Source organism: Marmota monax, unplaced genomic scaffold (assembly GCF_021218885.2).
Source record: "Marmota monax isolate L192 unplaced genomic scaffold, Marmota_monax_Labrador192_F-V1.1 WCK01_AAM20220418_F8-fsc00190, whole genome shotgun sequence".
Classification (NCBI taxonomy): domain Eukaryota; kingdom Metazoa; phylum Chordata; class Mammalia; order Rodentia; family Sciuridae; genus Marmota; species Marmota monax.
In genome coordinates this window covers 1230829-1258570 of record NW_026693010.1, presented here as the reverse complement: position 1 = coordinate 1258570, position 27742 = coordinate 1230829, and the positions used below count along the sequence as shown (strand labels likewise).

Below are 27742 nucleotides of genomic sequence, written 5' to 3'. Positions count from 1 at the left end.
TATCCGTCATCCATCTTCCATTTACACCTCCAAGGACGATGATACACAACCCAGTATCATCTAAGTGGCAATCATTCATTTATTTATTTGGTGCTTTTTTAGTTAGCTTTTCATCACCATGACCAAAACACCTGAGAGGAACAACTTAGTAGGGGAAAAATTTATTTGGGACTCTTGGTTTCAGAGGTCTCAGTTTATAGGTGGCTGTCTTGAATGCTCTGGGCTCAAGGTGAGACAGCACACCATTGGGAAAGGACCCAGTAGAGGAAAACTGCTCAGCTCATGGTAGGAAGGGATTCCAGAAAGAACAACTCTTCCAGGGCACACACCAGTGACCCACCTCCTCCAGCCACACCCCACCTGCCTACAGTTACCACCCAATCAGTTCATTCAAACTAGGGTGGAATAATTAGGTTATAGCTTTCACTATCCAATCATTTGACCTCTGCATATTCCTGTATTAACAAGAGTTTTGAGGGGACACTAACCAAACCATAATAGTGCTTCATTTATATGTTGCATGAGGCACTAGCTTTGATTCTCAGCACCACATATAAATAAATAAAATAAAAGTCCATCAACAACTAAAAAGAATAATTAAAAAAATAATAAATAGTAAACATTTGTTACTCAGTACCAGTACTGGATTCTGGGATCACTGAGATGAATAATGCCCAATTCAAATTCATGGCCTGATGTCCAGAAAGAGCGAACAGGTCAGAGAGAATTGCCAGTGTAAAATGTATATTGTGCTGAAATTCCAGTGCCTCTCTCTCCCAGACATGGGGTGAATGAAGTTCTTTTGAATAAGTTTCCAGGGAGGAAGATGGGGAAGGGGCAGGAGAGGCCTGATCAGGTACTGTGACTACAGCTTGGAGACCTGATGAGGCAAGACCCAAAGTCGAGAGCACCTGGCGGAGGAATCAGTCCCCCGTGTGGGACAGCAGGGAGGTCTGGAATACATTTAGGCAGGCAAATGCCCCAGTTAGCTAAGGTCTTAGAAGAACCCCCCATTCATTGTCTACAGTGTAGATGTGCTGCTGCACTCTGGAGAACAGGAACCAGAAGAAGAGGGGCTTGCCTTAGGGCCATTGCAGCAAAGCGAATGTGTCAGACTCCTGGCACCGTGGTCACTGTGGCTGCAACTGCACCACCTCCACACCTAGATGACCAGAAAATTCTTTATGCAGACACACTCTCCCTCCCACCACCTCACCCCCAAAGGCACCCACCTCCTTGCCACTTGAGCAGGAATTGTTCTCCCAATTTTTAATTTGGGTGTTAACTGTCACCTAGGGTGTTAGTTGTCATCCCAGGTGTTAGCTGCCAGAGGGCCTCACAGCTCCTAGAGATTGCTCCTATTAGAGCTCTCCAGAAAGGCCCTTAAGTATATGCTGTGATGACTAGGGGGGGTAGGGACACCTACAAGGACAGGCCTGAAGCCTAGAGCTGAGCTTTCAAGGCCATTAGGGGCTGTCTTTGCTCTAGCCTCAGATTCTGGGTCTCCCCTCTCCCTCCTGCCTCCACCGGGGACTTCACAAGAAACAAGCAGAGCTGAAGGCAGGAGCTCTGTGTCCTGTTGCACCTCCACTTTGCTGTGTGTCTAGGGAGTCCCTGCCCCTCTCTGGGCCTCCCTTTTCCTTCCAGTGAAGCAGGGGAAGGTTAAGAACCAATCATCTCTGGTGTCCTCTGGAGGTGCTGAGACTGCCGCTTCCCCAGCACCCCCCAACACACACAAACAACCTTCCAAAGCTTGGTGGAGAGGATAGCATCAGCATGTCTGGTTCTGGGCCAGGAAGGTTGGCTCTTGTCGTCCTCTGGTGGTCATTCTCGGGTAAAGCACCCCAGACTTCCCGGGGATGGTACAAGGCAGTGACAACACGTTTGCATATCTTTGCAACCTTCTATACTGGAAGAGTGCGGTGCCAGGGGCATCATCTTCCTGCATTTTGTCCTCAGGTGCTGATCTTTGAGGCAGAGCCAGGACTGACCCCTCAGCCTTTGATGGGCTGGTGGGCAGCTGGTCCTAAGAAAACAACCACAGGGGAGAAGGAGAAGGGTGGAAAGCCTGGGCACCGGCTGATCTCAGTGAGGTTCCACTGAAGGAAACCTGGACCCCTCCTACTGTCTCCCCACACTAGAAAGAAAGGTCCGGGCAGGGATTTTCAGCTGTCTTGCTCCAACACTAAATCCCAGGCTCCTAAATATTCGCTGGCCGCACAGAATTTGTGGATGTAAATAACAAGGTTTCAGGGTTTTAAAGATACCTTAATAAAAATCCAGACAGCAGGGAGTGCAGGCGTGCGCGGCACAGTGCCCTGGGCCATTCCCAGGACCTGTGGGACCCTGAGAGCCACCGGCATCGCCCGCCCCCACTTCAGCCTCCCCTGAAGCCTGCGCTGAGCCCCGGGCCAAGTCGAGGGGACAGATGCAGCCTGAGCCACACCGGGGAGGGGCCATCTGCCCTCCCTGTGAGGGTGGAGCGGGGGCAGGAGGAGGAACCTGGTCTCCAACTGCCGCAGGATTGCGCCCAAGCCGGCGGGTCGAGTGGGGAGCCGCGGGCCGGCGGCCGAGCTCCGGGCCTGCGCGGCGGGTCTCCAGCGCCCCCTTTCGGCCTGGGCGGCTCGCGCCGCGCGAGCGCTCCGATTCCGGGGGGGAGGCGACCCTGCGCGGGCGCGCGGGCCTGGGTGGCCTGGCCTGTAGGTCTCTGGCCCTCGGTCTCGCCCCAACACCAGAGCGAGCGGGAAGCCGGAAGAGCCGGGGAAAGGGGCCGGGTTGACATTCTTGTCCCAGCCTGCACGCCGCCTCCAGTCCCTACCCCTGGTACTGCAGGGAAACTGAGGCTCAGTGGGTGCTGGCCCGAGAAGCCGAAGCACAGCCGGACGGAGCCGCGGCACCGACGCCCTGCCCGCCAGTGCACGGATGGGGAAGTCGAGCCCCAGGACGCTTGAGCGGAGGGCTTGACCCGGCGGGGCGGGGAAGGGAGATCTGGTTCCCAGGCGCCATCCATCCAGGGGACAGAACCGCCCAGGATTGCGTTCGGCTGGCTGGGGTTTGGGTGAGCTCCATTTCCGGCTTGAGGGACAAGTGACTTTGGACTGGTAGCCAGGTGGTGAGGACAGCGCGGCAAGAGCCCAAAGGCCAAGTTGGAGCTGGCCACTGCAGAGGTGACCAGGTTGGCCGGCAAAACGGAAGGGAGTTGTCCACTGCTACGCCCGCTGAGGTCACCCTGGACGAGGTCATCATCCCGCCCACCCTCGCCTTGCCTGTCACAGGGGACAGTGCTTGTCTTTGTGTTTCTCAACGTCCCCACCCCAACCCATCAGGCTACGAATAAAGACGGCCTGGCTCATGGTGTCTGTGTGGACGGTGAGGGGTCCGGGTCAGAGCCTTCTGAGGACTCACTGGCAGTGGTAGCTGGCCAGCCTCACACATACTCTAGTCCCACCCACTAAGCAGCAGCTCCTGTTCACAAAAGTGGGGACAGATGCTTCTCCAGGATAATTGGTAAATGAGCAGCAATGTCTATGCCACCGTGGGTAACAAACAGTTTAAAGCTAGTGCCCTGTTTGTTTGCGTAGCATGGGGATGTGGGAGCCTAGCTGGCTCACAGCACTTCCTGTAGGACAGGCACCATGCAGGCGCTTTGCCTACAACTGGATCATTTCCTTTAACATGACCTCTGTGAGAATGACACATTATCCCATTTTACAGAGAAAGAATCAAACCCAGGGGCTAAGGCAGCTGTGCAGTGTCAGAGCTGAGTGAGAGTTGTCACTCTGATTTGGAGTGGGGACCTGCACCAGACTTAAATCACTGAGTTTCTGCCGGGTCTCTGTTGTGACACCAGGGAAACTGGGCTAACTGGGCTGCACGAAATAACCACACAAGAGACACAATACCTTTTTCTTTGGGGTCGCTGTGACGGCTCCTCTGACCTTAAGGGTCTGCAGAAAGAGAGTGAGACTGCCGCTTCCCCAGCACCCCCCAACACACACAAACAACCTTCCAAAGCTTGGTGGAGAGGATAGCATCAGCATGTCTGGTTCTGGGCCAGGAAGGTTGGCTCTTGTCGTCCTCTGGTGGTCATTCTCGGGTAAAGCACCCCAGACACTGACCCCTTTTATTGAGGAGAAACTATTCAAATGAGGCAAGAGGTCAGGTTTCAGGGGGCTGAGTCTATCTTCATGATGTCCACTGTCAGCAGGTTGACTAAAACATCTAGGTAGGCCACACCCAAGGGCACAGTAAGAGAAGGGGACACACACAAGGCACTTCCACGGAAGATTCTATCCTAAACAGGGCAAGGGGTTATATTCCAAAGGAACAGGTGAGTGTAGCTCCACCCATGGGGCTGTAGCAAGACACACCCATGCAGGAGACACCAACCCTTGGACCCAAGAAGGGTGGGGAAAGTCTAGCAGAATGCTGCCTTATGCCTCAGCACCCAGTTGGGAGTGTGACTCAGTCACGTGCAAGGTTGGTCTCCCACAGGTTGCCTGCCACCTCTGCGGCCAGAATACTGAGCCGTGGTAGAGGCACATCTTTCTCAGCACCTCTTTGAAACTGTCTGGCCACACTCCAGTGGAGAGCCAGGACCTCTACTCCTCACCTCAGCACTAGGGACAGAGGCTGTTAACCTCCAGTTCCCTGGTGCAGAGCAGACATTCAGACTCAGAGACTCCCAGGGCGCACAGCTAGAAAAGGGCAGAACTGAGGTTGGACTCTAGTTTACCCTGGCCCTTCCTGCCTGCTGGCTTTCTGCCATCCAAGACCAGCTGGCCACAAGGGAACTCTGGCATCCTCCCTCCCTTACCTACCAGAGCCCCTGCCAGGTGTTAGGCCCCTGGATTCATGCTCCCCCTCCCCCAGCGTCTTCACCTTCATGAATTCCAGGTGCCCTTCATGAATTCCAGCTGTCCCCACTTTAGCCCCACCTACAGGTAGGAGCAGGGCAGGATTCAAGGCTAGTTTGAAGGGCCCATAGTGGCACTCCCAAGGGTGTGCCTGCCACCTTTGGTCCTGCCCAGCTTCTGCAACAGGAGCAGCCAGGAAGAGCAGGTTGGATGCCCGAGGCATGGCCCTCCTGGTGCTCCAACACATCCATCCAGCAGCCCGACTCTCCACCCTCACTGGCCCCCCTGCCACCCGTGCAGTGGTTCAGCCTGGTAGAGCATTTCCTTCTAGTGACTGTTCAACAAAGGCACCAACATGAGGTACCATACCACCCAGGGCAAACCAACAGGCAGCAGCAGCAGCTCTAGAGCAGGTCCCCCAGCTCTGCATCTGCCTATCCTTAGGAGGCGTCGGGGGGTGTGTTCAGCAACAGGCCCTGTATCAACAGGCCTGGTGTCAACTCAGGCTCCAGGACTCTGGAGGGTTCAAAAGTGCCAGGCCTGGCTCAGGGCTTTGAAGGCCGATTTGAGGGGTGGTCCTCTGAGCATGGGTGTGGAGGGCAGGGCCAGAGCCAGCATAACCAGCACTAATGATCCTCAAGAGCTGGGTTCTGGGGTACCCACTGCACTCACCCTGTGCTTTGTCTACTCCATCCTAAGGCCCTGTGAGGCAGGGCTGTTAGCATACTCTTTAGCAGATGAGGAATCACTAGTAACGTAGGGTGCGGTGGGGCATGCCTACCATCACAGCAACACAGGAGATGCAGGCAGGAGGACTGTAAACCTCAGGTCAGCCTAAGCAACTTAGTGAGGCCCTGTCCCAAAGTAAACCAAATGGGCTGGGGACGTAGCTCAGTGATAGAGCACTTACCTCGCATACACAAAGCCCATCCCCAAAATAAAATAAGTAAATAAAAAAATCTGATAAAGGGTATGTAATCCTTTACCCAGGCTCAAGCAGGGTCTCAACTAGATGTCACTCTGAAGGTCCCTGAATCTCCCTCCCTTCATTCTTACTCAATGCTGGCAGGGATGGGTGGCTCCTATAGTTTGGATCTTGCCTATATGTTGAAGACTTGGTCTCCAGTCTGTGATGGAACCTTTAGGTGGGGCCTAGTGGAAGGAAGTTAGGTCATCATCACATTTAAAATTCTGTGCCCTTGAAGGGGATATTAGAGTCCTAGCCCCTTCCTGTTGCTCTCTTTGTCATGCGCCCTGGCATGAGGTACCATACCACCACAGGGCAAAGCAACAGGCCAAGCAACCATGGATTGAAAACTCTGAAACCATGAACCAAAATAAACCTTTCCATCTTATAAATTGATTATAGCAGGTATTTTGTCACAGTAATGGAAAGCTGACAAACATAGGTGAGCAGTAGGAGAAAAGTGAATGACCAGGAGGTCAAGAGCAGAGACCCTGAAGGAAGGCTGCACCAGAGCAAATCAGCCCAAAGATTCTCAGTCCTGAGCCTGTGGCAGGAGCCCCTGCCCTGCCTTTGCAGCTCTGGACGAGTGGGTCCGGGTATATTTATAACAAGTTCATAAGTGCTGCTGCCGGTCCCATCTGGAGACCACACGGTAAGAACCACAGGAGCAAGGGGTGGCCAGAGGCAATATCCTACCCCTCCCAGGCCTCATCTGTCCACACCCCAAGCAGGATGGGCCAGCCTTACAAGCCTCTGCCGTCATCTGTGTCAAGAGCAATGCCCAGGCTCTGCTAGCCACCCAGCTAAGAGGAAGTTCCAGCTCCTCCCTCAACCTGCTGTGTGCCTTGGGTGGGTCTCTTGGCCATGCCGAGGCTCCGTCTTCTTGCCTGTACATTGCACTGGGGAACAGAAGCTGTGTGTGGATAGAGAGGGGCTGTGAGGAAGTCGTGCACAGGGAGGAGTGCTCCTTACAGTGCTCATCTTTCCTCCCAGAGACATGGACACGGGCTACATCTGGAAGGAGACATGGGCTGCTTGGGGAAAGGCCGAGGAGTGTGCAGGCCAAGCTTGCTAGGCTCAGAACCAGGCCCTGCCATTTATCAGCAGTTACTCAACCCCCCAAGCCCCAGTTTGCTCCTCTGTGAAGTGAGGTCAGTTCCGGCCCCCACCTCTTCAGGTTCTCGTCTGGGTTGGAGTCCAGTCTACAAAGTGCTGATAATAGAGCATTTAAAATATCTGTGGCTATTGCTGGGAATCCTCCTGACTTCCTGGCCCAGCCTCCACACCCACCTCACTCCTTTCTGAACTGTGTGCTCAGGGAGGGGAATCTTTCAAGGGCCCCAAAGGACCCTGAATGCCGGCCTAGGACTCCCCTTCATCCCTAAGGCAGTGGGAAGCCATGGAAGGCTTCTGAGCAAGGGAGGGAGGTGGTCAGCGCTAGCCTGTGGGAAGTCACCTCTAGCAGCTAGGAGATGGGTCAGGCAGCTGGCGGAGGGAGCCACACAGGGCCAGTGTTTGACAGGCCTTGATCAGTGCCTCAGGCTCTGCCCATTCATCCTTGTTGTCATCAGCTGCTCTCTGGGACTACAACTCTAGGACAGTTTGTGTGAACCTTAGCCCCTGTGACTTTCCTGAAGCCTCACACAGTGGCCCCCTTCCCCTCTCTGGAGGTCTCAGAGTCGGCGTCTCCCTCCCAGGCCCTCCCGCCCAGCTCACAGGTGCCCCAAGTAAGCCGCTGACGGCACTGCTGGGTCTGGTGCTCCCGGACGCAATGGGCGTTGCCCAGAGGACAAGCTCGAGGGACTAGAAGGCAGGGCTCATGGGGCAACGAAACAAGAGGCAGCGTGCTCAAAGGGGAGGTGCAGGTTGGGTGGCGCTGCCTTCCCTGGGCTGGGGGTCAGACAGAAAGACACCCCTCTCCTCTGGAAGGAAGAAGAGAGAGCCGAGACGAGAACTCAGAAGGGACAGTTACCTGCACTTGGCTGTCTGGAGAGGAGAGTGACCTTTAGTCAGGACCCTGCCAGGGGCCATGTATCAGGGCGAGAGCCTGGGGAGAAGCCCAACTTTGTCTCCTCCCTCCCTCCCAGATATTCAGCAGGGTCCCCCTTGTCTGCAAGTGTCCATGTGCTCTCCCAGATGCAGCAGCTAGAGAGGGTGGAGAGGGCCTCGAGGGCCATCAGAAGACCTGGAGCATGTAGGGGACAGCTAAGCTGCCGGCTCTTTCCTATACCATCCCTGTGGTCCCCACCTCCTCCGTCACTCTGCTCTTTGCAAACAGCCCCTGCTGAGATGACCCTGTCTGGGGGTGCAGCTGATTCCCACAGGCCTGGCACACCCAGACCTTGAAGCCCACGCACAGGCTGCTGTCTGGCTCTGCTCTGAGGTTGTCACCAGCCTGGCTCCCCTGACCAGGGGGCTGGTGGACCTCCCAGGTTGTCTTTCTGGCTTTCCAAGATCACACATTTGGCCCTTGCTACTTGGCTTCTGTGATAACAGCTCCTTTGGTTCTGATCCTGAGGAGTAGGAGAGGTCTCCAACCCTTAGCCCTCTATCTCCTCCTGCCTCCCTTGTTGCCGGCTCCCTGCCTTTCCTTTGCACAAACATTACACGGGCACTTCCTTTGAGTCTGATCCTGGCAGGGTAGCAGCCTGTGCCCCTGACTTTCAAAGTCCTTGATGTGGTCAGCTCAGATGTTGAGAATGAGGAGAACAAACACCTTCAGGAAGAACCGAGACCTAAGGAGTCTGACGGCAGGAAACCTCAAGAGCCACTGCCAGGGTCCCAGCAGTGGCAGGACCGGGCAGGCAATGGCAGGGAGGTAGGGTCTGCTCAGACACTCTCATCCCGCCTGCCACCATCCACCTAGATGAATCTGTGCCTGTGGGGTCTGGCCAGGCTCACCTCTCCGCCCGCCCATGCACCCTGGCCACCTTGTGCTTGCTGTGCCTGGGGGTTCCTCTGCCCAGAAGCCTCGCAGGACTGCCTCCTTCTTGCTTGGATCTCCTTTGATCCAAGAGAGGAGAGGAAGAGAGGCCTGCATAGCTCTGCTGGGGTCTGTAGGTAAGCCCACATCACATCACTAGCTACCCTATCCACTTTCCTCAGTCACCTCTCCCCAAAATTCTGCTTATCCCTCCTCTGTGGTCTGTCCCTAGGACTGGATGCTCCTGCATCCTCACACCAACAGGCTGTGGAGTGCCTGCTCCATGCTCCTCCTGGTTGGAACAAGCGATTCTATATCCTCCCCGGCTGGGGGCTGAACCCAGGGGCTCGACCAGGGAGCCATACCTCAGCCCTTTTTATTTTTTATTTGAGACAGGGCCTCAATAAGTAGCTGAGGCTGGCCTGGCACTTGGGATCCTCCTGCCTTAGCTTCCCGAGTCACTGGGATCACAGGCGTGTGCCACCGTGCCAGGCTGTCAGCTTTCGTTTTTAAGTGAGAAATAACGTTGCAATAAATAGCACTTCACTTGTGACCATATCAGCCAGGGGCCCTGCATGGCTCACCCGGTGCAGGGAAACTGAAAAGACCGTGTGAGTGGCCTGCTCTGTGTGTGGGCAGGGTCCAGGCAGGTCAGGAGAGATGTGCTGCTGTTACCAATTCTGTTCCTCTAGGGGTGACCAGAGGAAAGAGTGACCTGAGACAGGAGACCCCAGGAGAGGGGCCCCATACAGGAGCTGTGCTGTCAGCTGCCTGGGGAGGAAATACCCCCTCACTCTCACCTGGCTCTCTCTGCATGCCAGAGCTGTCCAGGAGTCAGAGGGCAAGGTGGCCCGTGGGGACAACCCTCTTGGGCTACAGAGCTGGGTGGCGGGCTCTGGAAGGGGAAAGCAAACTACCCACCCCCTGAGTCCTTCAGCGTCTACTTCATCTTATGGAGGAAAATGTGTCCTCAACCCTAAGGGCACACAATATCCTTAGCCTCTGGTGGCCATTAGACCACTGGGGTGGATGCCTATGTGAAGCCTAAGACAGCACCAGGGGCACTCCTGGCATGGTGGGCAGGAGAAGAGCAGAGAAGGAAGCAGGGCCCTAGCACACCCCCAGGTCCCTCCTCCAATCCTCGGCTGCATTATTTTCTTAGCCTTGGTGGGATGACCCAAACTTTTATTTGTTCAAGATCTGAGTCCTCTCTGGGCCTGTCCCTAATGACCTCCCTTCCCTTCCCCAGTGTTAAGAATTATTAGTAAGAAACAGTCAGAAGTGCCTCAGCAAAGCCCCTGGGCTTCACATCCGGCAGAACCAATTCACGTCCCCCTGATGGTAGGGACTGAGGGTCCCTTTCCTGTTGGCTTGAGGCAGGACCAATATAGCTGGTAAGGGGAGGGGCAGCCTCAGCTGGGATCTGTCTGTTGAAACCATGACTGTGTTTCCTGAGGGAAGCATTCCTTTCTTGGACTTGAGGCCAAGGTCACAGGAAGGAAAGCAGAATTCCTGTGTGCTATTTAGCGTAAAGAGGGAGGGCTCCTTGCCTCCACTGCATGCTTCCTGGACTCACTCGTGCCCTGGGCTCTTGGGGGATGGCACCATGTACTTCCTTTGGTGGGGAGGCAATCCCACACCCTACAGGCTGACATTTCACCTTCACAGGGAGTTGGTTCTCATATGGGACCATAACCTCGGTCCTTCAGCCTCTACCTTGTTCATCATTCTCTCAAGCCTGCTGCTTTGGGGTGACAGACAAGTGGTAAGTCAGAGAACTTCATGGGTATGAACTCTCTGCTATACTTCTTTCTCCATAAAATGAGTCCTATAGTCCCAGGCAATGTTGTCTGAGTTGCTATGGTGACAGATAAGTTAAAGCATTCTCCAAGTCTGCAAATGGTGGTGCTGGTAGGAGTGATGTGGTTGAACACAGAAGTCCTTGCCTGAAATATATGGAGGCAAATCACTGTCCTTTCTGTGATAGAAGGAGTCTAACATTGTCACCCTGGCCACCGAGCAGCTGCTTGGTACCCCTGGGAATGGCTCAGTATGAGTCCCTACCGCTGGCAGTTTCAGCTGTCAGTCATGTGGAAGGCAAGTCCGCCCAAGTGACCATCCCTGCCTGCTGGTCACTTGAACATGGGTTCTTTGAATGACCATTGAGGTGGGGGAGGAAAGAGACCAGAATGAATAATCTTACCCTTTGGCATACTGAGAGCTTCCTCCACAGTAAATGCTATTTTGGTGAGCATTCATTCCCATGGGCAGGCATTCTGTTCCCATTCGGAGAAATTCATCCATTTGGTTCCTCCCCAGCAAAAGAAAAGAAAAACACTTTTTTTTTTCCTTGGTACTGGGAATTGAACCCAGGGGTGCTTAACCACTGAGCCACATCCCCAGCCCTTTTTATTTTTTATTTTGCTAAGTTGCTGGGGCCTAAATTGCTGAGGCTGGTCTTGAACTTGCAATCCTCCTGCCTCAGTCCCCTAAGTCACTGGGATTACAGGTGTGTGCCACTACGTCTGCCTTCTATTTTTTGATGGAAAGATAGCTTGGGTTGCACAGCTCCTTGGTATCCATGGTCAGACATTCAACTTCTACTAAGAACCAGTCACAAGCAAGTACTGATTTGAAATGGAGAAGAGTTGTTGGCAGAAGGCGGCATGGACTTACTCCAAAACCTTGGGGATCTATGCTGTAATTCTCCCATCATAACTTTCTCCACAGAGCATCTTTGTCTGACCCTCACACTTTCAAAACCATAGGATTTGCTGGGTCATAGGTTAAGTGTCAGGGAAGCTTGCACCAAAGCCTGAATTTGCCAACTTTCCCATTTTCCCCTGGGTGTCACCCAAAATTGGTTGTCTTGGAGAATGTACAGTAAATGAATCCAAGAAGCTCATCCAACGTAGTACATGTTATCTAGAAAAGATACCTATTAAGCATTCTTCCTTTTTCTTCATGGTGGGTTTTCGTATGTCTAAAAATATCTTTATTTCCACTTTTTGTTTGTTTGTTTGAAGAATATTTTTGCTGGGTATAGAATTTTAGGTCAGTGAGTTGTTATTTTTATTTTTTCAGTGTTGAGGATTGAACCCAAGGGCACTGTACTAGCAAGCTACATTCTCAGCCCCTTTCACGCTTTATTTTTCAGATAGGGTCTCACTAAGTTATTGAGGCTGGCCTCAGACTTGTAATCCTCCACCTCAGCCTCAAGAATGGCTGGATAATAGGCATGGGCTAGTGCCCCTAGCTTCTTTTGGTACTTTAAAGGTATTGCTCCAAATCTTTTCATTTATGTTGTTTCCAATGAGAAATTTGGTATCATCCTTATTTTTGTTTCTCCATACATGATGTGTCTTTTTGTTTTGTTTTGTTTTCTTTGTTACCATCGGTTTTGTGCAATTTATGAGGAGCATAGGTGTAGTTGTAGTTATTGTTTCCATGTTTCCTGCTCTTGAGTTGAGCTTCTTGAATTTTTTGTTTTCATTTTCATGGAATTTGGAAAATTCTCAGTTTTTATTTCTTCAAATATTTTTTTCCTGACCCTCTTTCTTATATATCTCCTTCAGGATCTCAAGTATTCATATGTTAGGTCACTTGAAATTACCACAGTTTACTAGTACTCTGTTCACTTCTTTGGATTCTTTTTTCTTGGATATTATTTTGGATAGTCTCTTTCAAGGCTTTGACCTGACTAATCTTTTCTTAATTAGTGTCTAATCTGCCATTAATCCCAAACAGCATAATGTACACCTCATAAATTGTAATTTTGAACTCTGGGGGATGTAGTTCAGTGGTACTGAACTTACCTAGTACACAAGACCCTGGGTTTGATCCTCAGATTGGGGGGGCAGGAAATAACTGGGTTTGGTGGGACGTACCTGTAATCCCAGACTAAGGCAGGAGGATTGTAAATTCAAGGTCAGCCTCAGTAATTTATGGAGTAGTTAAGCAACTTAACAAAACCCTGTTTCAAAATAAAACATTTAATAGGGCTGGGGATGGATGTAGTTCAGTGGTAAAGTGCCCTTGAATTCAATCCCCAGTGCAAAAGAAAAAAAGTAAACAGAAATTGTAGTTTTCATTTCTAAAAGTTGTCATACTTTTTTAAAAAATTGATATTCATGGTTCTACTAACTTTTTGAGCAGAGGAATACAGTTATCCTGTTTTGGTGTCTTTCTCCCCTAATTTTGACATCTGTGTAAACTCTAGGTTGGTTTGATGTGATTATTCTCATTATGAGTTGTGTTTTCTTGCTTGTTGGAAAGTCTGGCAATCTTTGGATACCACACATTGTGCCTTTATCTTTTTGGGCACTGGATATGTTGCCTCCTATAAATGTTCTGTAGCTTTATTCTGGAATGCAGCTGAATTACTCAGAGTTTGAGGTTTCTGTGTCTTCATTTTATGATTTGTTAGACAAATATAGAAGAATGCTCAGTCTAGAGATTTTTCTAGGACGTCTGGGGGACAGATGATTAGATGAACTCCTAGTAGTAATAACCCCATTACTAAGGCACAATATTTTTTTTTAGAATTCTACCCAAAGCCTGTGAATTCCAGTTTGGCTGGTAGAAAACAGATTTCCACTGTCTCCTCTTAAGTCTTTTGGATGGTTCTTCCCGGGACTCTGGATAGTTTTCTCCCACAGGAGCAGTTCTCAATATGTTGCTGGGGGCTTGAAAGAACTCTGCAGATTTCCAGGATCTTCTTGGCACAGTGCTCTCCTTTATGAGGTCCTGTCCTAAGAGTTCTGGCTCTCTTTTTCCCCTCCATTCTTTTTTTTTTTAAAGTTCTAATCAGTTTTACATGACAGTAGAAAGTTCTTCAATTCATTGTACACAAATTAAGCAGAATTTTTCACTTCTCTGGTTGTGCATGAAGTAGAGACACCATTCGTGCAATCATACATGTTCCTAAGGTAATGATGTCCATTACATTCTATGTCTTTCCTACCCCTTTGCCCCAGCCAAAGTTCCTCCACTTATCCCATGCCCCCACCCCCTGTATGGATTAGCATCCACTTATCAGAGAAAACATTCAGTCCCTGGTTTTTGAGATTGGCTTATTTCACTTAGCATGATATTCTCCAACTCCATCCATTTACCTGAAAATGCCATAATTTTAGTCTCTTTTAATGCTGAGTAATAAATTCACTGTATATATGTACCACATTATCTTTATCCATTCATCTATTGAAGGGCATCTAGGTTGCTTCCATAGTTTAGCAGTTGTGAATTGTGCTGCTATAAACATTGAAGTGGCTGAGTTACTGTAGTATGCTGTTTTTAAGTCTTTAGGAGGAGTGGGATAGCTGGGTCAAATGGTGGTTCCATTTTAAGTTTTCTAAGGAATATCCATACTGCTTTCCAGATTGGTTGCAGTCCCAGTAGCAATGTATGAGTGAATCTTTTCCCTCACATCCTCACCAACACTTATTGTTGCCTGTATTCTTAATGAGATGAAATCCTAGTTTTGATTTGCATTTCTCTAATTATTAGAGATGTTGAACATTTTTTTATATATTTGTTGATCAATTGTATTTCTTTTTTTTTAAGAGAGTGAGAGAGAGGGAGAGAGAGAGAGAATTTTTTAATATTTATTTTTTAGTATTTGGCGGACACAACATCTTTGTTTGTATGTGGTGCTGAGGATCGAACCCGGGCCGCACGCATGCCAGGCAAGCGCGCTACCGCTTGAGCCACATCCCCAGCCCGATCAATTGTATTTCTTCTTCTGAGAAGTGTTCATCTCCTTAGCCCATGTGTTGATTAGGTTGTTTGTTTTTTTGGTGTTAATTTTTTGAGTTCTTTATATGTCCTGGAGATTAGTGCTCTGATGAGCATGTACAAAAATTTGCTCCCAAAATGTAGGTTCTCTCTTCACCTCATTGATTTGTTTCTTCTGCTGAGAAGAAGCTTTTTAGTTTGAATCTATCTCATTTATTAATTCTTCATTTTATCTCTTGTGCTCTAGGAGTCTTGTTAAGAAAGTTGGGCCTAATCCGACATAATGAAGATTTGGGTCTACTTTTTCTTCTATTAGATGTAGGGTCTCTGGTCTAATTCCTAGGTCCTTGATCCACTTTGAGTTGAGTTTTGTGCATGGTGAGAGATAGGGGTTTAGTTTCATTCTGCTGCGTATAGGTTTACAGTTTTCCCAGCACTGTTTGTTGAAGAGGTTATCTCTTCTCCAATGTATGTTTTTGGTGCCTTTGTCTAGGATGAGATTACTGTATTTATGTGGGTTTGTCTCTGTGTCTTCTATTCTGTACCATTGGTCTACACGTCTATTTTGGTGCCAATACCATGTCATTTTTGTTACTATAGCTTTGTAGTATAGTTTAAGGTCTGGTATTGTGATGCCTCCTGCTTCACTCTTCTTGCTAAGAATTGCTTTGGCTATTCTGGGCCTCTTATTTTTCCAAATGAATTTCATGATTGCTTTTCCTATTTCTGTAAGGAATGACATTGGGATTTTAATTGGAATCACATTGAATCTGTATAGCACTTTGGGTAGTATGGCCATTTTGACAATGTTGATTCTGTCTATCTAAGAGCATGGAAGATCTTTCCATCTTCCAAGGTATTCTTCATTTTCTTTCTTTAGTGTTCTGTAGTTTTCATTGTGGAGGTCTTTCACCTCTTTTATTAAATTGATTACCAAATATTTTATTTCTTTGAAGCTATTGTGAATTGGGTAGCTTTCCTAATTTCTCTTTCAAAGAATTCATCACTGATATATAGAAATGCATCTCCTTATCTTAGGGAGCCACTGGGCTTTATCCCTCTATCTCCACCCTTGCCTTTTTTTAACCAAGACTGTGATGGCTGACCTGAAGTCTTACCTTCACAGCTTGTGCCATGAAGTAAGAATCAGTAAACTACAGCCTTGCAAGCCACTTCTTTCTGTAAATAAAGTTTTATGATTACTCAGTCACACTTATTTATTTACATATCACTTATGGCAGCTTTCATGTGACAGCAATAGAAGCAGAGACTGTATGTCTCACGAAACCTAAAATATTTACTCTCTGACTCCTTATAGTTTACTAACCTTGGCCTAAAGGGAAAAAAAAAAGCAAGAAATTCTCTTGAAATTTTAGCATACAATACCCTAAAGAAGATCTTCTCTGATTAGTCTGGCATGAGTCACATGAATGCCCACCATGGGAAATCGGCAGCTGACCAGCTGGTCCTGGGTGACATATCCACCTCTATGGCACCTGCTCTAGAATCTCCTACTCAGAGTGGAGCTGGAGCAGAGATTCACAGGGAATGGGGTTCAGGGAGAGGGCAGTCAGACACAAGGACTGTCCACTAAAGGGACAACGACTTTTGTCCGATATTAATGTTGTAAACATACTTGAATACTAAACTGAAGTTTTGAGGAATGAAGGAGAAACCGCTGATATGGAATTCTCAAGAAGTGAGTTTTCAAGATTGCCACATGTAGATCGTCAAGGGGGAGGTTTTGAAACCTGTCCACACCCTGGAATAAAAGGTGAGGTGGAAGACAGAGGAAGTGGTCCTGCTAGGGGGCACAGAGCATGGGTGTTCTTACCTACACCTTGAGTGAGGAGGTTTCCAAGGGATTTCTCAGAGAACAAAAGACTATTCACAATTGGACCTATAAGGACCCCCATAAATACTCACTCCCAAAAGTGACACATTTGGGCTGGGGATGTGGCTTAGTGGTAGAGCACTTGTCTAGCATGTGTAAGGCCCTGGGTTCAATAACCACCACGGGGGTGGGGGGTGGGGAAACCACTGGGGGGGAAAAAGTGACACATCTGTTTGGGTTAAAGGGATTCAGGAGAAGCCCACTAATGTCCCCAGAAGAGGGTCAGCTTTATTCTCTGCTAGTCTGCCGCAGTCCGGCTGCAGCAAAAAAACCAGGGGGTGACGAACAACTTGTGTATGTTGATACAGCAGGAGTGGAAGCCCTTTATTGCAGGACAGGAGCAGTATTTATACATTCCACACAGCTTATCTAATTAGCATAAACTAGATACATCAGTCAACCAATCAGGAATCTCCACACTTAATGGCTCGCTGGTGTTACTTCTCAAACCACTCCCTCTGGCATTTTGCCAGGCACCATCCAGACTTGTTTACCAACTCTAACATTCCCCTGGCAAAATGCCAGGTGTTATTTTGACTTGTTTACAGACTCTAACACTAGTCCAGAGATAGAACCATAGTTCTTCCCAAACTTCCCCATTCCCTCTCCCTGACAGTTTCAGACCAGCAGGAGCCGGTTGAGCATACCTGAGACTGGGGGAAAAAAAAACAACAAGGAGGGTGCCAGGCACTGTGTCCTCTTGCCATTGCTCATCTTAGGCTCTAAGGGGCCCAAGGATAGAGCTAAAGTCAAATAAACTTCAGAGGCTTAACTCTAGGACTGAACATTCTAATTTCTGAACAAAGTCATTGATTGTGGCTTGAAGTAACTAGGTTGTGTGTACATTCTGGAGTGCTGAGGATAGGTTAGCTTATTCCTGGGGTTGGTGTTTTGATTGCAAAGATCAGAAATTCACTGGAGCCAGCCCAAATAAAAGTTTATTGTTAAACATACAGCAGACCCTCATGGGTGCCTGAGAACACAACAGCTGGGCTTCCCTGGTCAGGGGACCAAAAGCCAGCAATCTCCAAAGGTGACCACTACTCTGACCTCCAATACCCGATTATTTTGTTCTGCATTTAACCAATCAAGGTTATATACAGATGCATCCACAGTGACATACATTGATCTTAGGAGGGCAGCTGGTTCATACGCACGCCCGTGTAACCCAAGTCCGGTCAGGGCAAGTTCCCAGCAGTCCGGAAGGCCCCCTGGCCCCTCCACGTAATACCGCTCCTAAACGGAGGCAGTTATTCGACATCTTCTCCATAGGGTCCCCTGGCTGCCGGCTCACCTACCCGCCGCACGGCCGCGGTGGCCTCCGCAGCTCCAGGATGTCCCCTCCCTGACCCACGGTTCGTTCGGGTGGACCTCCCTTAACCCCCTCCCGCAACAACGATCGGCCTCAGTAAAGTGGTGATGGCCTGAAAACAAGAACCTGCTTCCTACCAGAGTGTCATACTAGGAGTCTAGGGAGTGGAACCCGAAATGGCCACCGCGGGCGTCGCGAATTTCAGGGGCAGGAGCCCGCAGGCCGCGCCTCTCGGGCAGCCCCACCGCCGCCGACCGGGCCAGAGCTAGGCCGCTCCGGAGCTACCCGCCAAGGCCACCATACTGCACCTGCTGGGGTCCGTGAATCCCGCCCAGCCTTGCGAGGCAGCAAGAGGCCCCAAAGCTTTGCCCCGGCCCAGGCCCCGCCCCCGCCCGGCAAGCCAGAGACCCTTGGCCGCGGGAAGCGCGCACGCGCAGCGCGGCCCCCGCCCCACCCGGGAGCTTCTGCGCACGCGCCGGGCCTCAATCTCGGCGGCGCACTCGGTGCCCCACCCCCGGCCCGGCTCCTACGGCAAGCCGCGAGGCCGGATCCGCCGGGAGTCGCCGCGGGGCGAGGGCGGGGCAGCGCGCTGAGGTCAGCGCGGCGGCGGCCGGCCCCGCAGTGGTTGGCTGCGCCGCGCTGGCCGCACCCTGGTTGGCTGCGGGCCGCGGGCTGGGCGGCCGGCCGGGCTGGGGTCGGGGCTCGGGCGCCGGCCGGGCTTGCGCAGCGCTCGGCTCCGCAGCGCTCCAGGTCGGCGGCGGCCCGCGGGAGGGCGCGGCCGGGCGCTGAGGGCGGGGACGGCGGGCGGGCTGAGGGGAGGAGACCGGCTCATGGACCCGTGGGGCCCGGCGCCCCAGACTCCGCGCCGCCGGGACGGAGCCCAAGATGTCGGCCTAGGCCGGGGCGCACCGACGCGGACGGGGCGGCGACCGGGCGCCGCTGCTGCCGGGGCTCGCGGCCGGGCCCCCCAGGGCTGGCCCTGACGTCCGGCCGCGCGGGCGGCCGAGGCCGGCTTGTGGGGAGCGGGCCGCGCGGAACCATGTCGGCCAAGGTGCGGCTCAAGAAGCTGGAGCAGCTGCTCCTGGACGGGCCCTGGCGCAACGAGAGCGCCCTGAGCGTGGAGACGCTGCTCGACGTGCTCGTGTGCCTCTACACCGAGTGCAGCCACTCGGCGCTGCGCCGCGACAAGTACGTGGCCGAGTTCCTCGAGTGGGGTGAGTGACCTCGGCCCGTAGCCCTCCGCGCCCCCTCGCCCTGCGCTTCGGGCCACATCTCCGCTCCACCCCCACCCCGCCGGGCCATCGCCCTGGCGGCTTCCGAGACCCACCCTCCGGGTCTGGAGATCATTTCCTGCTGCGCTCCCCGGGACATCCGCCCCGCCCCCGCCCCGCACCTCGCCCGCGGGTCCCACTCAGCGACCGCGCTCTGCGGGATGTGAGGGCAGTAGCCTGTGCCTTTTGTACCTCGGCGCCTGTCCCCCATGCCCCGCCCGAGCATCCCCCGGGAGATGGCCCCTCCCAAGTGACAGCTTGCTCACATCCCCTTGGTATCCAAATCCTGAACACCCACTTTCCTGTAGCACCGCAAGGGAATTTTAAGGTTAAAAGCTTTAAATACGCCAGCAAAGAATAAGTGAATTATTTCCATCCTTCATTGTGCCAGACCCTTGTGATATTTGGGTAGGTGGGACTGTTACTTACAAACTTCTGTTTACCTGATCTTTGCATGTTGTCTTTAGTTCATTCAGAGATCTTTAATGCTGTAATCATCAATTAGCTAACTTATTATGCTTTATTAGGACAAAAAATTTGGTTAAGCCATTAAGTAAGGTTAGAATCCACGGACAGGTAAAAATGTAAGGTGAAACCCGCCTGCATCATCTCCTGAACACCTTCATCCCTGCAAGACCCTCAGATTTCTCATGTACTACAACTGAATAGGAGGAAGCAAGGTTTTGGTCCAGGCCAAACCCTGTGAAAATTTTACCCTTGTGTCCTTTGTGTCATCAGGCTACTGGGACTGTGCAGTTTGAACCAGTAATTTCTAATCTTTGGGACTGCTGATAAAGCCAATATTTACATGAGGAAACGAATGTGTTCCACACTGAGGCCTCCACTCTGCCACAGTGGTGACTGGAATTTGGAATTTTGTTTACAAAGTACAATTTAAGTTGCAGTATGTAGAGGGTTTCTGTTGATTGCTCTTCAGTGAGATGTTACTCTATGCCTGTGAGAATAGCAGGAGGAGGCCTGAGCCCCAGGATAGCTTTTGGTGCTTTGTTGCATGGGGCCACCATTCTTGGTTACATAGAGGATCTGTCAGTTCAGAGTTCTGCTTTCCAGGGGTCCTTTATCTGTGACATAATTTTCAACTGGATAATTACTTCACAGTTGCTTTGAAAGTGAGGTCTTAAAACCATAGCCTCTTTAATACTGTGTTTGCCTTTCCTTTCTTAGCACTGGATCTTGAAATCTGTGAGATTTCACAGCCAGGCTCAGCTGAGTGCACAGAGGTGGGTAAAACTCTACTTAGGGGAGGAAGCAGAGGAAGGTGGATTTAGGTAGTGAGGTGTGATCCAGCTGACCTCTGACCTGGAACCTGGGTGAGGCCTGGAGACTGAGCACTCTTACCACTAGGATACTCTGGGCTTCACTGGAGGATTTCTCAGCATGCAGAGAAGTCAGATTTTATAATCTGAACTTTCTAATTAAACAGAAGCTGTGACCTATATCATAGACATATTTTCAAAATTGTATTCTGGAATTGAAAATCACAACAAGTAAATCACATTTTTTAAAGAACTCTGTTTAACAGAGTAAGCTTTATACTTCAAAGCATAGGGGCTAGGGCTGTAGTTCAGTGGTAGAGCTCTTGTCTTGCATGCGTGAGGCACTAGGTTAGATCCCCAGCATCACATAAATATAAACAGATAAAATAAAGGTATAAAAAATACAATAGCATTATTAAAAAAAGGTTAAGAATAAATTACAGAACAGACAGAATGGACTTAAATATAAGGTGACATTTAATTAATTAATTAATTAATTATGGAGGGGGGTACCAGGGATTGAAATCAGGGGCACTCGACCACTGAGCCACATCCCAGTCCTATTTTACATTTTATTTAAAGACAGGATCTCACTGAGTTGCTTAGCACCTTGCTTTTGCAGGTTGGCTTTGAACTCCTGTCTCAGCCTCTGGAGCCTCTGGGATTATAGGCGATTAGGTGGCATTTTAATGAATATTAACATATTTTAGAAGTACTATACACATTTGTGTATACACTGGTGTAACACCACAGTGGTGTATTACTGGTTAAGATAGGTGGGCAGTCATTGGTGTACTTATAACTGCCTAGTTGTTTTTTTTTTTTTTTTTTCTTTTTAAGGAGAGAGTGAAGAGAGAGAGAGAGAGAGAGAATTTTAATATTTATTTTTTAGTTATCGGCGGATACAACATGTTTGTTTTGTATGTGGTGCTGAGGATCGAACCCGGGCCGCACGCATGCCAGGCGAGCGCACTACCACTTGAGCCACATCCCCAGCCCTGCCTAGTTGTTCTTTATGAAAACAAAGAATGGCCTTTCTAATAAAACTGTTTGTAGAGCATGGCTAGGTACCCTAACTCCAAAGGAGTGACTTTTGCTTAGGAAGCTATCCTGAGTCTGGATTTCCTGGAGTCGGAGTCAGGCTCTCTCCACCTTTCAAATCCTGCCAGATAGCTAATGATAGTTACGTAGAATTCTTAAAATTTAGGGATGAAAACAGCCAATTCAGCCTAGATTTTAAGATTTATCAGGATATCTTTGAGGTAATATGGAAAATGTAAGTAATAAGTTTTATTTTTTTACTTTTTGGGACGAGGGATTGAAACCAGGGGTGTCTAACCACTGAGCTACATCCCCAGCATTCCCCGCCCCATCACCTTTTTAAAAAAATATTTTGAGATAGGGCCTCATGAAGTTGCTATGGCTGGCCTTGAATTTGTGATCCTCCGCCTTAGCCTCCCTAGCCTCTGGGATTAAGGTATATGCCACCACATCCAGTAAGTTTTTAAGTCTTAAAAGAAGATTATTCTGGGGCTGGAGTTGTAACTCAGTGGTAGAACACTTGCCTGGCATGTGTGAGGCACTGGGTTCGATCCTACCACTATGTAAAAATAAATAAAATAAAGGTATTCTGTCCATCTACAACTAAAAATATATTTTTATATAAAAAAGAGATTATTCTGGCTCCTATTTTCTTATTGCCACAGTGGCTGCACGGGACAAATCATCTAGCTTTCATTGTAGAGTTTTGTCTTTGATTTTCCTTTGATTGTGTTTATGGCTTGATTGGTTTCCTTTATGAAGTTCTGGACCTTAATTAAAAGTTGGAAACACCCTGCTTTGCATGAGTCTTTCTTTAAGCTATTTTTTTAAATGTAAATGATTCCATTTGAAGTAAGCACATGAAACACTTTAAAATTTCCACTAGTAAATAGCAACAAATATAAGCAACCAAATGTGCTTTCATCTTTGTTATATGTCTTTTCATGTGTTAAGTGTTTTTTTCACAGCTTGAGTATTATAAATGGTGTCACATTTAGATGGAGCTGATGTTTGAAATCCCAGCCTTTTGGTGCTGGACAGATCACAGTGGTCCTTGCTGTGGCTCCTGTGTGGCCTTCAGACTTGGAGGCAGTCCTGAGTGGTGTGGATATGCATCATGGAGCATGCCTTCCCAGTGCCCAGTCCTGGGCCTCTTCTTTGCCATGTGCTTCCTCTTAATGAGTAGAACTGATGTTGCCAGCCTTGTGGTTAATTTCCTCATTTGTGGTTCTTCTTATCTTGAATGTGACAGCACCTTCTGAGTTCTTCATGAATGTGACTGTGTGGAGCTCTCTGTATGGAGATGCCCAGCCCTCCATATGTGTGGGTGGGGCTACCAGGTTTAATGAGAAAGGCTTAACTGGTGGTGCCAAGCATCTCATTGTCCATTTTAAGCTTAATGGTTTCTTTGGATAAAATTTCTTGTAACAAGGTTATATTTAAAAAAAAAATAGATTTAGGAGCTGGAGCTGGGTGTGCTGGTGCATTCCGGTAATCTGGGCAACTCCTGAGGCTAAGGCAGGAGGATCTCAAGTTTAAGGCCAGTCTCAGCAACTTAATAAGACCCTATCTCAAAAAAGAGAAAAAGGCTGGGGATGTATTTCAATGGTAAAGCATCCTTGTGTTCAATTCCTAGCAGTGGGAAAAAATATATAAAACTTAAAAAAAAAAAAGTAGATTTAGGAAATGGGGTCCTGGGTGAGTATTGCTTGACACCCTCTAATCCCAAGCTAGGGATTGAACTCAGGGCCTCTGCATGCTAGGCAAAGAGCTCTACCACTGAGTACACACCCCAGCCCAAACAGGTCTTTTGATAAGATCCAAATTATAGGGAAATGTTGGGTTTCATGATAAAAATTAGGTTAACATAATTTAGATTGTATAAATAGCTTTTTGAAATGCATATTGATATTGACTGCATGGCTTGAGATAGGACAGTTAAAACCATTAAAAATTGACAAGCCAGTCTTTTTCTCTCTTCAGATATCTTCATGGCTAGTTGGGCTTTAAGGTGAATAGCAGTGTCTGTGTTACATTTCTAAATAAACAGAATTGGAGTTGAAGGGATCGTTCTTACTTCAGGACACCACTGTGTGGGCTGCCTGAAGGAGTACACACTGCAGTGAATCACTCTCCAGGCTGAGGACTCCAGTGTGAGTTAAAGAACTCAAAGTGCCACAGGATTGGCAGGCAGCTCCTCTCTGGCCCCATGCCTTGGCCCTTCCTCCTGTCTGTGCCAGATGCCCTGAAGTCTCCTGTCCGTGCTGTGACATCAGTGATGTGGGATCAGCAGGCAAGAGGGTGGGACTGTTAACTCCAAACCATACTGAATCCACTAGGAGAAGATTAAATGTGTTTCTTGGTAAAGAGGCAGAAAGTATTTGTTAAGACTGATAAAGAAAAAGACTTGTTGGATGAAACCAAAAACAGTTTTCACTTTTTGTAATCAAAAAGTTTGGCATTGTGGCACATGCTTGTAATCCTAGCAACTCAGGAGTTTTGGAAGTTCAAGGCCATCCTGGGCAATTTAGTGAGACTCTGTCTCAAAATAAAAAATAAAAATGGCCGGGATGCAGCTCAGTGTTAAAATGCCTCTGGGTTCAATCCCCTGTACCAAAAAGGAGAAAAAGGAAAAAGAAAGAAATTTGGAAAGAATTAAAAAGCAAGCACAAACAAACAAACACGTAGCCAGGCTGGTGGTTCACATCTGTAATTCCAGCAACTCAGGAGGCTAAATAAACCAGGAGGATCTCAAGTTCTAGACCAGCCCAGGGAACTTACTTAGACCCTGTGCAGTAAATTGCCACATATAGTATTTTGAAGCCTTTATTTGGATTTTTAAATCTACCAGAAAACTGTTTTTTTGTTTGTTTGTTTTTTTGGTTTGCAAACAACATTAATACTGCCTATGAGGTAAAAGGTCGTCTGGTCATCCTCCCCAGTTTGATTTTAGATGATGTGTGGGGAATTAGGTTTATTTGGTTAGTTTTATTGATTGGTAATCAACTGTGGCAACAAAATTGTTTTTAGATTAAACTTTTCCAAAAAGATTGATTATATGGTAGGAAACTTTGGGATTTTTTTGTTATTCTTAGGAATACATGAGGAATTTAAAGAGAAATTTGAATTGAATCTTATTCATTCAGATTCTGTCCTTTGATTGGAATCTTTTTAGAGAACATGTGAAACAACTTCTAAGGTCATTCTTTACTTTATTAAGGCAGTGATTTCTGGCCTCAGTCATGGATTGGAAAACAGGAATTTTGAGAACTCATGTGGTCTGCGCTGTCCCTATTCTCCTGTGGTTACACCTGTTCCTGAACGTTTTCCTAATTACTTCTGAGGAAGCAGCCCTAGATCTCAAGTGATTTTAGCCTTTTCTTTCTATTCCCATTAGCAATGGCCTACCTGAGGCTCTTAAGTCCTCAACCTAAGTGAATCCTTCTCCCCAGGAAGTTCTAGAAGCCTTTCCAGCTCAGCATCCCACCCTGCTCTTTTTTTTTTTTTCTTTTAATATTTTTTAGTTGTCGATGGATCTTTATTTTATTTATTTATATGTGGTGCTGAGGATTGAACCCAATGCCTCCCATATGCTAGGCAAGTGCTTTTCCACTGAGCGACAACTCCAGCCCCCTGCTCTTCATTTTATCACTCTCCTTTTCAAGAACTTCTACAGTGGTGGCTTTGTATTCTGTTGCCTTTGAAAAAAATCAGGTCTGAATCCACAGTAGAATGTTTGAATTTAAAATCCACCTAAAAAGACACATGTAATCTTAACTTCAGAAGTGAAGGTAGGGCTGAGGTTGTAGCTCAGTGGTATAGAGCCCTTGTTTAGCATGTGTGAGGTTCAGTTCTCAGCACTGCATATAAATAAAAAGAAAATAAAGGTATATATATATATATATATATATATATATATATATATAAATAATTTTTTTGGGGGGGCGGGTACTGGGAATTGAACTCAGGGGCACTTGACCACTGAGCCATTATCCCCAGCCCTATTTTGTATTTTATTTAGAGATGGGTCTCACTGAGTTGTTTAGTGCCTCACTATTGCTGAGGCTGGCTTTGAACTTGATCCTCCTGCCTCAGCCTCCCTAGCTGCTGGGATTACAGGCGTGTGCCACTGCGCCGGGCCAATAACTAAAAGAATAATAAAAAAAAAAAAGAAAAGAAAAGAAAAGAAAAAAGAAGTGAAGGTTAGCTAGGCATGGTGACGCACGTTTATAATCCCAGAAGTTCTAGGCTAGCCTGGGCAATTTGGTGAGCCCCTGCCTCAAAATAAAAACTAAAAAGGGCCAGGATGCAACTAAGTGGTAAAGTGGAAGTTCAAGGTCCCCCATCGCCACCCCAGTTCAATCCCCTGTATCAAAAAAACCCCAAAGGATGTGAAGAAGTGGGAGGTGCATGTGGGTGTCATGGAGTTGAGGGTAGTGGGGGAGGGAGCAGGATGCTGTTTACCACTGGGAACCAAATGTATAAACTGTACCTGGAAATAAGATAGAGCTGAATCTGTTCAATGCAAAGCCTTTGGTCTATAGGAAGAAATCACCAACTGGAAAGAAGGAATGGGACAAGAAACATTCTTGCCACCCATCATATTCTGAAAAAGTTAATATCAGAAGTGAAATTCAAAGGCACATGGACCTCCCTTAACAGAACACCCACGACCACATTTTTAAGACGTTTGTATGTCACCTTTATTGTGAAAAAGGGAGTTGAAATAATTGAATTTCTTTGTCATTTTGTTTGAAAGTTTACATCAGTGGTCTGAATTTGTTTTTGAATTTGACATAACTATTTATATTGGTTCGTCATTATTGAAAAATATATTGATTTTATAATTTATGAGTATGCAGCAATTCTTAAAAATCTGGCAGCTGGCACAGTGATGCACACATATAATCTCAACAATTTGGGAGGCTGAGGCAGTTGATCAACAGTTTAAAGCCAGTCTCAGCAAGTTAGTGAGACCCTAAGCAATTTAGCAAGATCCCAGTAAAAATAAAAAGGGCTGGGGATGTTAAGTATCCCTGGGTTCAATCTTGCTAACAAAGAAATGAAAAAATTAATTTTGCAGTTCTGTTGCACGTGGATTTTTTTTTTATACCAAAGTATTTGAATCATATTGTTGAAGAGTCTTTATGTATATCAACAATAGCTTTCTGGTATACATTTAAAATTAATCAGGGAAGCAGGCAGGGTATAATCCCAGCAGTTCTAGGCCAGCCTATAATCCCAGCAACTGGGAAGGCTGAGGCAGGAGGATTGCAAGTTCAAAGCCAGCCTCAGTAATTTAGTCCCTAAGCAATTTAGTGCCACCCTGTCTCAAAACAGTGCAAAAAAAAATGCAATGGGATATAGCTCCTGAGTTCAATCCCTGGTACTAGGAAACAAAGGGGAAAATGTCAAGAGAACATTGCTTTCAAATCTGTAGAAAATAATTATCTAGCAGCAAATTGGAAAGTTCTGGGAAAGCCCAATTTCCAATTTCACCAGTTAGTTAAGGTGTGGGGGACAGTATTTATATTATTATTATTATTATTATTTTGATTTTTTTAATTGTTCAAAAAGTTCTTGACATATCATATTTCATACATTTGATCAAGCGGATTATGAACTCCCATTTTTACCCTATATATATATTGCAGAATCACATCGGTTACACATCCACTTTTTTACCTACTGCCATACTAGTGTATGTTGTATTCTGCTGCCCTTCCTATCCTCTACTATCCCCCCTCCCCTCCCCTTCCCTCTCCTCCCCTGGAAAGTGCCCTTTTGGAATCTGAGACCAGTCCCTCACCACACACCAGATCTGCTGATGCCTTGGTCTTGAGTTTCCCAGCCCCCAGAACTAGAGAAATAAAATTTCTATTGTTACAAAATTGCTTTCTCTATAGCATTTTGTTAGAGCAGCAAAGACAGGCTAAGGCAAACATAAAAGTAGCATGTATTACTGCTTTAACATAAAAAAGAAACAAAGAAATTGTATATTCTGTATTATTTAACTTTCTGTTACATAAATGTAATTATTTAAGTAAAATAACAATAAAACTGGTTTAAAACGGCAATTAATAGTAATTAGTAGTAGGACTAATTAAATGAGATGTGAGAAAAATATAAAAGTATTTTACAATATTTCTGTTCTGATAGCAGTTTAACTCATTTAAAAATTCTTTACTGACTTATTTAAATTTTGTAAGCTTATATTATGTATTCTGAAGATATATAAATGTTAAGGCTTTTAAAAAGGAAAATGTAAAAAAAAAGCATGAGTAATTAAACAGATATTACCTATTTTTAATAACAACATCAAACAAAGTTTCTGCTCCCTGGTAGGATATTTTACTCTTGGTTCCTTCTCCACAAATACTTCTCTGAACTGCTTGAAGTTATATTCTAAATGATGTTTGGAATATTCCTCAAAACATCAGGCTTTGCCGGCTGTGTTGGCACAGC

General features: G+C 47.6%; 1 protein-coding gene and 1 long non-coding RNA gene across 2 annotated transcripts in view; one reads left to right on the top strand and one right to left on the bottom strand.

The window, feature by feature from the left end:
• Positions 1-727: 727 nt before the first annotated feature.
• Positions 728-3884, bottom strand: LOC124098315 (uncharacterized). Its single transcript, XR_006853540.2, has 2 exons — positions 1744-3884; positions 728-1162 (listed from the first exon to the last, which is right to left on the bottom strand). It is a non-coding gene; the product is annotated as an uncharacterized LOC124098315 (long non-coding RNA).
• Positions 3885-18659: 14775 nt separating this feature from the next.
• Positions 18660-27742, top strand: part of Cdc42bpb (CDC42 binding protein kinase beta) — a 99591-nt gene continuing 90508 nt past the window's right edge. The window contains exon 1 of the mRNA XM_046453234.2: positions 18660-18902. Coding sequence (XP_046309190.1) covers positions 18728-18902 — 175 coding nt within the window. The 5' untranslated portion in view covers positions 18660-18727. The remainder of the gene's footprint in view (positions 18903-27742) is intronic.